The 13,337-nt window shown below is 35.6% G+C and overlaps 1 protein-coding gene across 9 annotated transcripts in view; it reads left to right on the top strand.

The window, feature by feature from the left end:
- The window catches only part of STXBP4 (syntaxin binding protein 4), a 144,639-nt gene that overhangs the window by 3,592 nt on the left and 127,710 nt on the right, over positions 1–13,337 (top strand). For 8 of the 9 annotated variants that reach the window (XM_084646901.1, XM_084646903.1, XM_084646902.1 and 5 more), the window contains 5 exons: positions 384–457; positions 9,985–10,058; positions 10,249–10,344; positions 11,300–11,369; positions 12,227–12,301. In XM_084646901.1, coding sequence (XP_084503027.1) covers positions 423–457; positions 9,985–10,058; positions 10,249–10,344; positions 11,300–11,369; positions 12,227–12,301 — 350 coding nt within the window. In that variant the 5' untranslated portion in view covers positions 384–422. Of the gene's footprint in view, positions 1–383; positions 458–9,984; positions 10,059–10,248; positions 10,345–10,449; positions 10,540–11,299; positions 11,370–12,226; positions 12,302–13,337 lie in introns of those variants that run through there. The other variant, XM_084646905.1, reaches the window with a different exon arrangement.

Below are 13,337 nucleotides of genomic sequence, written 5' to 3'. Positions count from 1 at the left end.
CATGATTACTGTATTGGGTTTCACAGAAGGTTTAAATCACAAGGGGTCTAAATCTGTGTAACTCTTCAGTGTAAATCTGGAGGAGCTCTATTTGTGCCAGTGGAGTTACTCTGAATTTATAGTGGTGCAACAAAGAACTGAGCTGAGGATGTTAGGCTTTTGGTACTTGCTCCTCAGCAGTGAATTCATGAACCAGTTATGACCAGAAGTGATCTCTTCCCACTTATCTTCAGGCAAACAGTCTTTTTTAGTATTTAGTAAATTAATTTAGTAAATTAGTATGAGAATTTAAAATCAAACATATCTGCAAGTTTCTAAAAGTGGTTTCTCCTTTTTAACAGCAATCTTTAATCTGGGTTGAGGGTCTGTCCTTTATCTTTCAGAATCTTCTATTCCGAACATTTAACAGTTCATCTAAGAAGATGGCCGCTACAGAGTCCCTAAATTTACATAAAAGGTAAATTTTGTTGGGTTACTGGATCAAGTTCTCATTGTTAGCCTTGGTTGGTGATAGTGTGTTGTTTCAGTGAGTTCTTAAAGGTAAACACAGTCCAAAGCAAGTTCTTACAAATGTAAATATTTTAATTGTGTCAATTTCTTGTTCACAATGGCCCTAGAGATTGAAGGCCTCTGTCTTTCCATTTAAAAAGCTTCCCCAGATTGCCACACAATCCTCATCTCTGCCTCAAAGCAGCGACCCCTAAGGGTTGGAGAATAATTCAGTCAAGTCCATTCATTCCTCAGTTTCCCTACTGAGACTACCTTAAGATTGCAAAATAGTACCAACTCTGGTTATATTTTTTTAATGTAGACACATGTACACTTGATACCAGATGGAGACCACCAAACACCAAATAAAAACAGCTTTTAAATCTTTCAGTCATTTAACCTACACTGGTTGCAAACTGATGCCCTTGAGATGAAAAGCTGCATATATTATAATTATAACCAATATTCCCTTGAAAACTTTCCTGTTGTAGAATATCATGCTATAAGTTTACTGAAGATATGTATTTAATGAGCTTCTCTTAGGAATGAGCCAGCAACAATAAGGTCATGCAAAAGATGGAGTTTATATGTTATGGCATGCTACTTCTCTGCATAATAATGTTTGCATTTGTCTGTCTTGTTTTTTTTCATGCAAAAAAGTGTTCTAGAAACATTAATTAACTTCCTAACAACTCTGTCTCAGAAGTAAGTTTTATATTAATTGTATAAGTGGTTATAGTGAAATCTGACCCTTAAATCAGCTGACCCTTAAATCAGCTGTTACTGAACCAATGGAACCTTTCCATGGTTAGCTCAAAATAAATAGCATTCAGGAATCCTAACTCACAGATCCTTCTCAAACCACTAGATAACCATGCCAAGCATGTCAGCAAAAATGATAATTTAAAACATACACAAACAATTTGTGCAGAATTGTATCATGACTGTTGTGCTCATGCACAACTTGCTGGGTTCTGCTCTCAGTATTGGCAAACTAACTTACCATATTCACAAATTTGTAAGGATACTGGCAAAAGATAAGCAGATTAATAGCCATTTTAATTTCAGTTGTATTGGAACCTGAAAGAACAAAACTGTATATTTGCCAGATGGAAAAGTACAAAATCAATAAAGAAATAAATTTTCTTTTTGTTTCTTACAAACAATTGAAAATTAAAAACAAATGTCCTATGCAGCACATGGCTGTATCCTTTTTAAAGGGCCAAAGAAACTTAGCTAAATATTCTTCATAGTTATCTGCATTGTCACTGATACCAGATCATGGTTCTTCAGAAAGCTTGACTATTATTTTTTGAACAGTGGGTGTGTACATGAAAAATATGAACACAATTGCATTCCTCATTTGGGTGTGCTATGCAAGGATCATAGTCGTGCATGTCTGGTCATTTGTAGATGTAACTTACCCAGTTTCTCTGTGTCGATGCAGGCACATGCAGATTAGGCACAATCTTTGCATGTGACGCTTCACAATTTTCTAATATATTTAGATAATATGATGATGTATCAATAATACACATGTTCAGATGCTAATTGAGATTTACAGGAAGTTTAAACATTACATTCCTTGTGTTTAAAATAGCTATGTAGAAGGGAATAGACAAAAACAATTCACATTAAGAACGAGGAGTCTGGTGGCACCTTAAAGAATAACAAATTTGTGTTGGATAATTTGTTAGTCTTTTAAGGTGCTACCGGACTCCTCATTGTTTTGGTGGATACAGACTAACACGGCTACCCCTCTGATTCTTGGTACAATTCACATTGTTGTACTTTGTTGCTTGGGCCTATTTTCTCATATTTTTTCTAGATTAACCATGTGTCATTTAATGAAATATATGTTTTAATCTTTCCAATGACATATTCCGCAATTCTTTTAAAATTAATTACTATTTCATGATAGACCAGTTGCAAGTATTTTTCCATATTATATAACAAAGCATTCACCTGGCTAAGGGCCATAACGTCTTAATGAATTTTCACCCTTTAAGGTTTTTAACCTGAAAGGTTACCGTTATATAATTGACTTCTGTAGGATTTTTTTTCCCTGATTTAATTTATCATTGACTTTTTTTTTTATGAAATAATTCCATGATTCTTGCTACCAAGGATTACAGGATTATTTAGCAGATGATAAATTACCTGAATATGTCTAACCTCAGTTGCTAACTGGTAATAAAATATAATTCGAGAAAAGTCATCACATAATGATACCATCAGTAATTTATAATTTATATCTGTTCAAAGAAGAATCTTAATCTCTTTGTCTAACATGTTGTGTGTTCTTATCTATTCATACTAGAATAACATGAAACGTCTATTAAATTTAATTTTCCTCAGAATTATCATCATCACTTTATGCATTATTTGTTTGGGTAGTGCCCAGTTATATGCTAGGTTCTTTCCAGACATACAAGTGATGTCATGACCTGAAGGAGTTTGTCTGAAAGAGAGATGTAGACAGAGGTCGGGAGCAACAAAAGAGATTTTCTATGTGAATCAAAAAGATTCACTAAAGGTGGAAAAAGAGGGACTTAAACGTGGAGAAGGTCAGGCCTTGCAGATGAGTTCAGAGAGGCTGAACAATGCAGAAGTGCTAACTGGAAGAAGGTAATGTAATTGTTTGAGAGACTGACAAAAAGATGGACAAGGGTGGGAACAAGTTGACAGAGGAAGATAAGTACATTACCCTTGTAATGTATTTAATAAACTAAGAATGCTTAAAAGATATAAATATTTTCTGATGAAGTTTTTATAGCATGAACCAACTTTTCTGATTTTTAGGAAAGACCTTTCTCAGATTTTTAAAATCAATTTCCTCAGAAAAAACCTAAAGGATAAGAAAAAGATGGAATTCCTCCTATTTGGTTAGATATTGCAAGGAAATCTTTTATCTGTGGTTAAGAAAAATGAACGTCTGTTTGTGATTTGATTTTTTTTTTTATGAGTACATAAAGCCTTGAATGACATTTTTACTGGTTAAATAGAAAACATGACCCTAAATAACAACAAAGCCTTGTCTATACAAGGGATATTTTTGCACAAAATTCCCACTGTTGATACGACTGATTCAGCTCCATTGGTTCTGGTAACATTGGCAGCTTTGCTGTAGAAAGGCCGTTAGTGTTTTAAGCACCATGTCAATTAGATATGGTTTTAGCAAGATTACATGACATGGTGCTTAAAACACTAACAGCCTGTCTACTGCAAAGTCCTAATGTTGCTAACACTGGTGGAGCTAAACTGGACTAAGTAAGTCTACACTGCCAAATCCAGGTCACTGAACTTATGAGAGTAGTCTTATTGACCCCATTGGAACTCCTTACATGAACATGGTGGGAGTCAGGAGATCTGGGTTCTGTTTCACCTTTGCCAGCGATCTGCTGTGTAACCTTGGGCAAGTCACTTTACCCCTCTGAACTCCTCTCTCTCTTCCCATAATCGCTTCAAGTCAGGGACTGTCTCTTTATGTGTGTTTGTACACAGTGCAGTGCTTACGGTGAAATTTTTTTTTAAAAGCCTTACCTGACAAAAATGAAATATCAGCCGAATGTGCGCACTACAACTTTTAAGAAGGAGGCACTCTCTGGCATGTGCGCCCATTTCTAGGATAGCCACGGCACCCTGCTGTGCAGTTCCAGACATTGGCAGATACTATTTTGTCACAGTGCTGCTCTCTACTTTAGAGGGGATTCATTTTCTGTTGAAACAAAGCTCTGAGGTGAGAGAAACACAGAGAAACTGACAGGTTTCACTATTTCATTTTACAAAGAAACGAAAGACAGGCGAATTGAGCTCTTCAGTCAAGTTTTTTTTTTTTTTAGGCAAAGGAGGAGTGAGGCGAATTTACGTACTCATTTCCTACCTCCACAAGAAACATTTGTGAAATGTGAAAATGGTATGAAATAATATTTTGCCAAAATATTAGACGTTGAATATCTTTAAAATAATACACGTCTCGCTCTAGACTAGAGTATGCCTGATCTCAGACAGGTCTTCTGTTAGATTAAGGAGAACGGCTCTGCAGGTTTCCTTCTATCATAGTACATTCCTTCAAGCATTCTTGCTGTAGGCCCATTAGATTTTATCTAGAGTGGACAGACACTGAAACTCTATTTGGCTTTAGTAATTTGTTAAAAGAAGTGTCTCAGGATATTGGCACTGAAAATTGTGGGACAGCTTCTGGGAACCCTTTGCATGGTTTTATGAAAGCTCCCCACTTCACTGTTACTTTGTTCTGTACATTGAGATGTATTCTGACTATTTTGTGGGGATCTAAATCAGAGACCACCTCTGTTCTCTATCAATTTGTCTGTTGCTTTAAGAAAACGAAGTAAAAGGCAGGATTACTAAAATGAATTGGAGAGAAAGAGAGGAATATTGGAAAGAATGTTTATGAGATAATTTTGAAATGTGACTTAAAAGGGAATTTTATTTTCTGCTTACCTGATCACAGGAAAAAAAAGTAAGAACAACAGGAAAATATTCCTTACATTTTGCTATCAATTTTCCATAAAAAGAGCATACATTAAAAATATTATCTATAGCATTTACTTCGGTCTGTATAAAAAGAATAAATTGTCAAGGTAATCATCCGGGTTCTGCATTAATGCTTGTCTGCTGTGGATGAAAACACTAGTGTGTTTTTTTTTTAACTTGGCTTTAATTCACTGCCATGACTGAGAGTACACAATAGTGTAATGAAAATGACTGATGGTCTTTGCTGTTTCTTTCATGGGTGGCTCATCTGTCTGTCTGTTGCTTAGTTGGCTTTCTTTTTGTGTGTGTAATCCAATCTATTAGGAAGATTGCTTTAAAAAGATCAAAGAGAGGGAGTTAGCTGTATATTGTACTTGACCCCATCTGGAGGATCATCTGGAGGGGGTAAATTCTAGGATATGTAAAAAAAGATGTATCTTATCAGTGACCTGTCTGCTGCCAGATGGACATGCAGTATCATCATTTAATCATATTTGAGGCTAATGCGAGTAATTTTTCTCACATTTGTATTTTATGAGACTTGAAGGTTGCTACAAATCCATATCCCATAAAGGGAAAAAAGTAAACATTGCTTTGATAGGTGAATTAGCTCATGTGACGCACAGGGTTTCAGAAGAGATTAAATAGAAAGAGACACTCATCTCAGTCTCTGTCTGTTGAGATTTTTTAGTTGGTAACAGAAATTGTCCAGCATGTAATTGTTATCCTACTGAATTAGAAATATTGAGTGTCTTTTGGATGCTTTTGTTCTTCTTTTCACTGGTGTCTTGAAGAATGTCCCTGCTTTCACTGTTGGATGAGGATGAACCAGAGCGTTTTGATGTGCTTTCTCTCTTGTACTGGTATGCCAAATCATTAGGTTTTAATAGCATTTTCATAGTGTGTGAACTAACAAAAGTGCAGTAAAGGTATTTTGAAATCTGTGACTCTTTTTAGTTTTGTTTCAGTACACTAGAATATCAAACTTTTAAACCCCCTAATATATTGTAGGTAACAAAACAACAGAACAAAGTACTGAAGGTTTAGTTTTAATAGCTATTATTAGGATTTTACCCCACAGCTATTAGCACTCAGAATCTGTTCTGGCACTAAATATTTTAGTCTGAGTGTGAGGTTTTAATGGGTTTTTTGTTTCTTCTGAGAAATTTCAGCATCACTCAATTATACATATAGCACAAATGTTCTGTATTCTCACTTAGGTATTATTTGGTGTCAAGATTTACTATTTTTACTTGCTTTTTCTCAATATGTAAAACTATTTAATAGTATTTATGACAAAATTTTGTAGGAGAGAAGAGAATGATATATCAAATATTGTATGGTTTATATTAACGATCAGATTTAATCTATTTTTTCCTTCTACAAAGTACACTAAAATGTGTTTTTAGTTATTTTTATTACTGCTACTGGTTACTCTTAGCACAGTTCAGGAATCGTTTTTCTTTTCTATATCATTTTACTAGTATTGGGCAGGTCATTAACATTTTTAGATGTTAAATAATCAAGATTAATTGATTATTCTGGTGACATGAAAAATATTGGGGGTGAGAATTTCCAAAGCATCTTAGGGCCAGATTCTCAGCTGGTGTGAATGGTCATAAGTCCGTTCTCTTCAGCAGAGCTATGACAATCTGATTTGTAATTACTGCATTTTGAATTGCCAGCAGTTTTCTTCAGAATTTTATGAGCAATCATTTCCATTCCAACCTTCCCCCATATTTTACATACCTCAGGGCGACTTAATAAGTTTAGTATTTGTATCCATTGTGTTACCATGGTTTGAATACCACATACCCACAGAATAGTTTTGGTAATTTTTAGTGAAAGTAGTATAGAAACAACTTAATGCCCAATGTGAATTCATGCTTTGTGCTGTTCTTAAATCTCATTTTTACATAATATATGTTTGCAGATGGCATTTATATATATATATTTAGTGACATCTTATTCTCCTCCCTTCAGAGGGGTTTTTCTTAGCCTCCTGTATATTCTTTTCACTGTAGCAGCATCTTCTTGTAGAGCATATTAATCTTTTGAAAAGATGTTTCCAGTATTCAGTTTGCTGTTGGATATTTAAAAGCGCATTTTTATTGGAAATGTCCCATACCGAAGTTAGATTATTCTTTATTATTTTATAGTGCTGCAATGTGTGTCCTATTGGCTACACTTACATTTTATAGTGCTCTAACTTGCTGTCTCGGGGGGTGAAAAATCACCCCCCGAGGGCAGCAAGTCAGAGCGCTTTAAAGCGTGTGTAAATGGGCTCCGAGTGCGGAGCCAATCCCTCCTGGAAGTGGATTACCAGGAGCACTGGGAGAGCTCCCGCAACAGCGCTTTGAAGTTTCCAGTGTAGCCATGCCCTTAGGCTCTGTTATTCTGGATGGTTACTCTGTTTCTTTTCAAGACTGAAAAGTTAGCCTAAATTCCAGTCCTGTAAATCCTTCTGGAAACAAAATTCCCTTGCATAGGAACTTCAGCATTGAACTTCGAAGTTTGTTCTTGCATTTTTATATGATAATACTAAAAAAATTATGATTGTGGTGAAATTGACTTTAATAATATTCAAGGCTTCTTCTTGTTAATTAAGTTATTTATGAACCAAAGACCTAATCTATTGACATAACCAGATCTGCCACCTTTCCGCCTATGTTTGGATTAACATTAAAAGATCAGGAGAAAGTAAGTGTTCTTTATGGCTATTCTAGTGTATTGAAAGCAATTACTTAGAGAAAGATCAAGTTGAGCTCAGATATGTATTCTTTTTTCTTTATTTTTTTTTAGTAAATAAAAAATACTTACATAGTGTCTCTGGCTTTGCAATATGTGAAGCAGTGGGTGCTCTGTTACATTTAAAGGTGTTTGAGAGCACTACAGAGCATTATACTATATGTGACTAGTACAAAAAGCCGGAAGATGAGACTGTAGAAGGAAAAATGCTCTAACTTGAAAGTGATGTGATTCTTATTTTTTGAGCTTTTCAATGATAAAAACACACATTTATGGTAGACCTGTAAATGCTAATTATTACTTACCTTCCTTATATATTATTTTTCAGCTTCAAAGCCCTTTACAGATATTAATTAATGAATCTATCTAAACAATTCTGTATGGGGAAAAATTTGAGAGAGGAGTCATAAAAATGTCTTCTTCCAGAATAGATGTTTCCTGCTTCCCAAATTATCACCATGTAATCATAGTTTTGCTCAATTGTGCATGGCTTACAAAAATGAATTCTCAATCAGCAACGCAAGTATAAATTACGCCAACAAATACATTTTCATTTCCGATCATGATAAAATATACTAATTAGGTTTCATAATTTTGTTTGAGCTTTCAGAGTAACTACTGGGGTGAAAGTGAGTTCTCACGAGCATCTGAGGCATAGTTCTTAAAAAGTAGTATTCCCTTCTAGTTCCTTCTTGTGACTTGGGGTAAAAGGCCCATTTAGCAAGTCTTAAGGACCTACAAACCAGAGAAAAGCTTGCTTGTCTACTAGGTTGGCTCTCTTTTCTTTCTTTGTGGGTATTTTTTAAGCTAATATTTTCAGGTTATTAGGGGTGTGTACCTTGATAAGTGCAGACAGACCTCAGTGCCACTTATCTTGCATATGACAGCATGATGGGCACTATGGAGCTAATAATTCCTCCTCTTCTGTAGATGCTGAGGCCCCTGACAACAGAATTGATTCAGTTCTGTTGTGCAAAAAGGAGAGAGCAGAATTTGGAGTGTTGCGTTGGATATATACACCCCAGTATGTTACCTTGCACCTGGATTCTCCTGTCCTCCCCCTTTCCTCTAGCTCTGCAGCTTGCCCTGACACCAGCTCCTGTCCTGGCTGAAATACCCAGCATATGGCTTGGTATACTGGTTGTGTGCTGGATGGGAGGCTTTGAGTATATGTGTCCTCCATTCTGATCTTCTTTTTCTTCATTGTTTGTGTATTGTAGTTGTTCTGATATAGAAAATAGAAGTAACCATCTAATTTAGAACATTATTTATGGCATGCCAGAAAATCTAAGCAGCACTGCTGCATTCTTGTTTGTTGGGGCTGGCAGATCCACCCTAAAAATTGAACAACCGAGTGAGGGTGTTTTTTGTAATGCAAGTTTGGGTTTGTTTCAATAGCCTGCATTTGAATAAAAATATAAATGGATAAATGATGCTTGGCTAGCGAATACCAATTTGTACCCAGATTTTTAAGGCTTTGTCTGTTGTTAGATTAGTCTTGGAAATATTTTCTACGGGATTATACATTCAGGTCCCAAGATTATCATTTTATTTTGTGATTTTTCCCCCCCTTAATTCTTGACATCGTGATTTTCAAGAGCATTAAAAAAAAATCCTCTGCTGTTTGGCAGCTCAGACAGTCTGCCCTTATTCTCACCTCTGGCATTCTGTGTTTGGAGGTGGCGTTAAGAGTGAGGCTTTCATAAATCAAGAGAGAACAAATATTATTTGATGAGAAAAAGAGAGATGGTAGGAGGAAGAACACTCCTAACGAATGTCTAGAGAGTTGTGCTCTCCCCTTACTTAACTTTGGAAACATTTTTGTGGAAACCACTACAGCCATGGGTATTTTCATCTTAAACACTTTAACAAAATCTCTCCTGGTTGCCAGCTGTCCTGTTCTAAATAGGAGCACAGTTGTTGTTATTATTAACCCTCTTTTCTGTTATCCTGAGTAAGGCTTTGGTAAGAAATACTTCGTTTTAAAAAGACAACCCAAAACCTCCACTGTATTTTAGATAGTACTACTTTACCATCTGTTTTTGATATTCAAATGCCAGAGCATATCATCTTGTCTTTTCATTTTTTCATCTGCACAGTATTTACAATACCCAGTGAAGAAAACGTTTGCTTTTTTTTTTTTACTGGACGTATAATAGCAACTGCTGTAGTTTGTACACATGTATATTTCTCCAAGTGAATCTTCATGACTAAAATTGCAGCAGCTCTGATTTTATTTATTTATTTTAGGACTATTATGGGACCTTATGGAATCAATCGAGCTGTTCACCGCATTACTTTTTCTGACTGTCAAAATGGATTAGGTAATTAGATTACATATTTGACTCTAACAGAGTGAAATTTTGAGAGGTGCTGGGTACCTGCTGGGCATTTGCAATTCACACTGATATCAGTGGGAGTTGAAGTTTCTCAATCTGTTGTGACATTTGACTGAATGTGTTCGGTGCAATGGAGGGAATGACCAGTTTCTTGCTTATATCTGTTTTTCAACAGGTGTTAAAATTATTGGAGGTTATCGGGAGCAAACTGAAGAAGACTATGGCATTTTCATAAAGAAAATTTTGCCTGGAGGGATGGCTGCAATAGATAGTAAATATTTACTGTTACGTATTCTGTAGAATCCTACATTACACAGGAAGCTGTCAAGAAAGCAAACTGTCCTTTTTAATTTTATTTTCAGTATGTACACACACAGTAATGTGTAGGTCAGCAAAGATTCATCATTTTCCAAGGGGAGCATGTGGAGGAGTCACAGTAATGGACATCCGTTTAAATCTAGATCAGGCCAGTATGAAATCAGATTGCGATCTGTCCACATCGTCAACTTTCCAAACTGTGAGATGCTGAAAGCTCTCAACTCCCAGTGGCTTCAGTGGGAGGTAGGGGCATTCAGCACCTTACAGGATCAGGTCCTGTGTTTATATATTGTTCTAATAAATTCCGATTAATGTTCATGTTTTAGGTGATTTATATGGAAGGACCAAACTGTATTGTATAGAGTTTAGACTGGGGAGAAAATTCCAGTGTATACTAGGTTCAACCAGGTTTCAAAAACTTGGTCAGGCCTTGTCCACACTAGCTTTTGGGGGGTAAAAAACCAAAAACAACTTTTCCCAAGTTTGTATTTAAAACTGCTCAGCAAACACATTTTCTGCACTCATGTTGACAGAGCCATTGAGTGGTTCAAACTAAGAACTGCTTTGAAAGCTATTATAAACATCAAAAAACACAAAAATATTTAATTTATATATGATAACCTACATGTAGTCATCAATTCAAAACTCAGCTGACAGCTAATTCCCCACCTGTGGAGCATAATCCTACAAATATGCTCACGGTGTGAGGAGTCCCGTTAGGATCAATGGAACTACTCATAGTAGTAAAGTTAAGCACATGCTTAAGTGTTTGCAGGATCAAGGCCTACGGTGATAAAATCATTCTTACTTTTGCTCCAATCTAATCTAATGTAATAGGAGTGTATTTTCCATTTTTCCCTGTTCATTCGTATAGCTTTTACGTGATATTTTGTTAATCTCCTTATCAGGCCGATTGCTCACTGGAGACCTAATTTTAGATGTCAACGGAGAAAACTTAGTTGGTGTAACCAGTGAAAGGTATGTTCATAAAGATGACTAAATATTTATCTAGAGCTTGGAAAAATGTTACTAATACTGGTGTTATATAGTCAAAGACTTTGGACCCAATTAAACACTGATTAAAAGGATATAACTGCACCAAGTCCATGGAGTTGCACCTGCAGATTGTCCCAGAGAGCTCAATATAGCTGTCCTGACTCAACAAAACTATCATTGACATTAATGGGAGTTTTGCCTGCGTAAGAGCTGATTAAAGAGATTTCATGTTGTATTGTAGGTTTGCAGTATATATGTGTAAATTCATACCGAAATAGTTGTTGAGCTAATAAAATATTTTATTTAACATTACTGTGATTATCATGGTATTTGGCTGGATATCCATTAAAGCAAGTGATTTGGTTATATATGCTAATAGTTGGCACTTCTTGTTCTCTTGGGTGGCGTAATTAAGGCAGAGAAGTTGCCTGTATTGTTTATGTGGTGTGATATATAGGGTCTGACTATTGGCTGTCTGACTATTACTATAAAGCCCAAAACATTGGTGGAATTAGGATTTATATTAAAAATAACCTCCTCCCCCTCAAATAAAACTACTATAGTACAGATTAAAAAATAAACAAACCAGAGTTGAATGGTACAAAATTAAAAGCCAGCTTTTACCCCATACAAACTTTTTGTGCCGTATGATAGCCCAGGTCTTAAATGGAATGATGTATCAAAGGCATATTTCCAAAATGGTTTGTCTGTTAAGATAAGAAATTGTTCCATTTTCTGCCATTTTAATTCTATGTAGTGGATACAGAGCCCTTGCATTCAAACAGTGAAAATAGGTAGATTTACTTTTTTAATTGTTGTTGGCTTTTTTTCCCTTCCAGAGCTGTTGATGTTTTGCGAATGGCATCAGCGACTAATCACGTGTCTTTGCTGATTACGAGAGATGAAGAAGCAAAGTAAGAGAGTTAAAATGTTTATATTAAAATTACCACTACAGCATCCCTCTTCCTCAATAAACCACTTTCACTAAAATATTTGTTCATATACTGATGTTTTATAAATTTGGGATTACTCTTGAGATATCCACAACGTAATTTGTTTTTGTGTTTTGCGTAAACATTTTTATAGCATAATCCATTTTCTCAGAGTACAGTACAGAGGTTTTTGTTATCTTCCCCCCCATATGCACATGTAGTATACCCCAATCTATGATACCAAGATGGCAGTGGTGAATTGAAAGTGCATCAATATATTTTCTATCTGACTTTCAGGGCTATGCTGTCTACATTCCATGAATATATGAAAACTGGTCTATAAGTCAAACAGAAAATATGAATCCTGCTCACCATAGTCAAACGATCAGTCCCAGTTAGTTCAGTGGGACTACTCACATTAGTAAAGGCTGCAAGTTCTGACCCATTTATATTTCATGAATAAAGTCTAAATGTTACATGGTACAGTTAATAATACTATAAAGTATTTGCTGTCGTCATAATCATGATTTCCTGACTATTTGTTGTCTTTTTAAAATATAAGACGTGGTATTAAAAAAATGATTAGTATTTGTCAGTAGAACAACTTTAATTAGTGCCAGGCATCTGAAAATAAAGTCCTTGCATTTGCTTTTTTTCAGAATTGGCTTTTCAGTCTCTTACTTACAAGCTCTGAATTAGTTGGGATAAGTAGGTTAAACTATTCAGTGGAGCAGATAGTCCAAAATTCCTACATTATAAGGACAGTTACACTAAAATATCCCTTTAATCTTGTTATCTACAGATAATCATATAAACCAACACTGGCATAGGAAATGTTGGGATGAAAAGAAGCCAGGAAGCCCATCCAGGTCTATCCCCCATTTTGATTTAGCAGCTGTTTCCTCCAAATTTTTATGTAACTATATTTGAAAATCATTAAAGAGTTGCTACTCTTGTTACCTTTCCTAGGCTCTTCCATTTATTAACTGCCCTCTATGTAAAGAAAGTCCACCTAAAT

The sequence above is a fragment of the Lepidochelys olivacea genome, assembly GCF_965140295.1.
Source record: "Lepidochelys olivacea isolate rLepOli2 genome assembly, chromosome: 14".
Classification (NCBI taxonomy): domain Eukaryota; kingdom Metazoa; phylum Chordata; order Testudines; family Cheloniidae; genus Lepidochelys; species Lepidochelys olivacea.
Note: the sequence above shows the minus strand (reverse complement) of the source record. Positions and strands in the feature narration are given on the sequence as shown.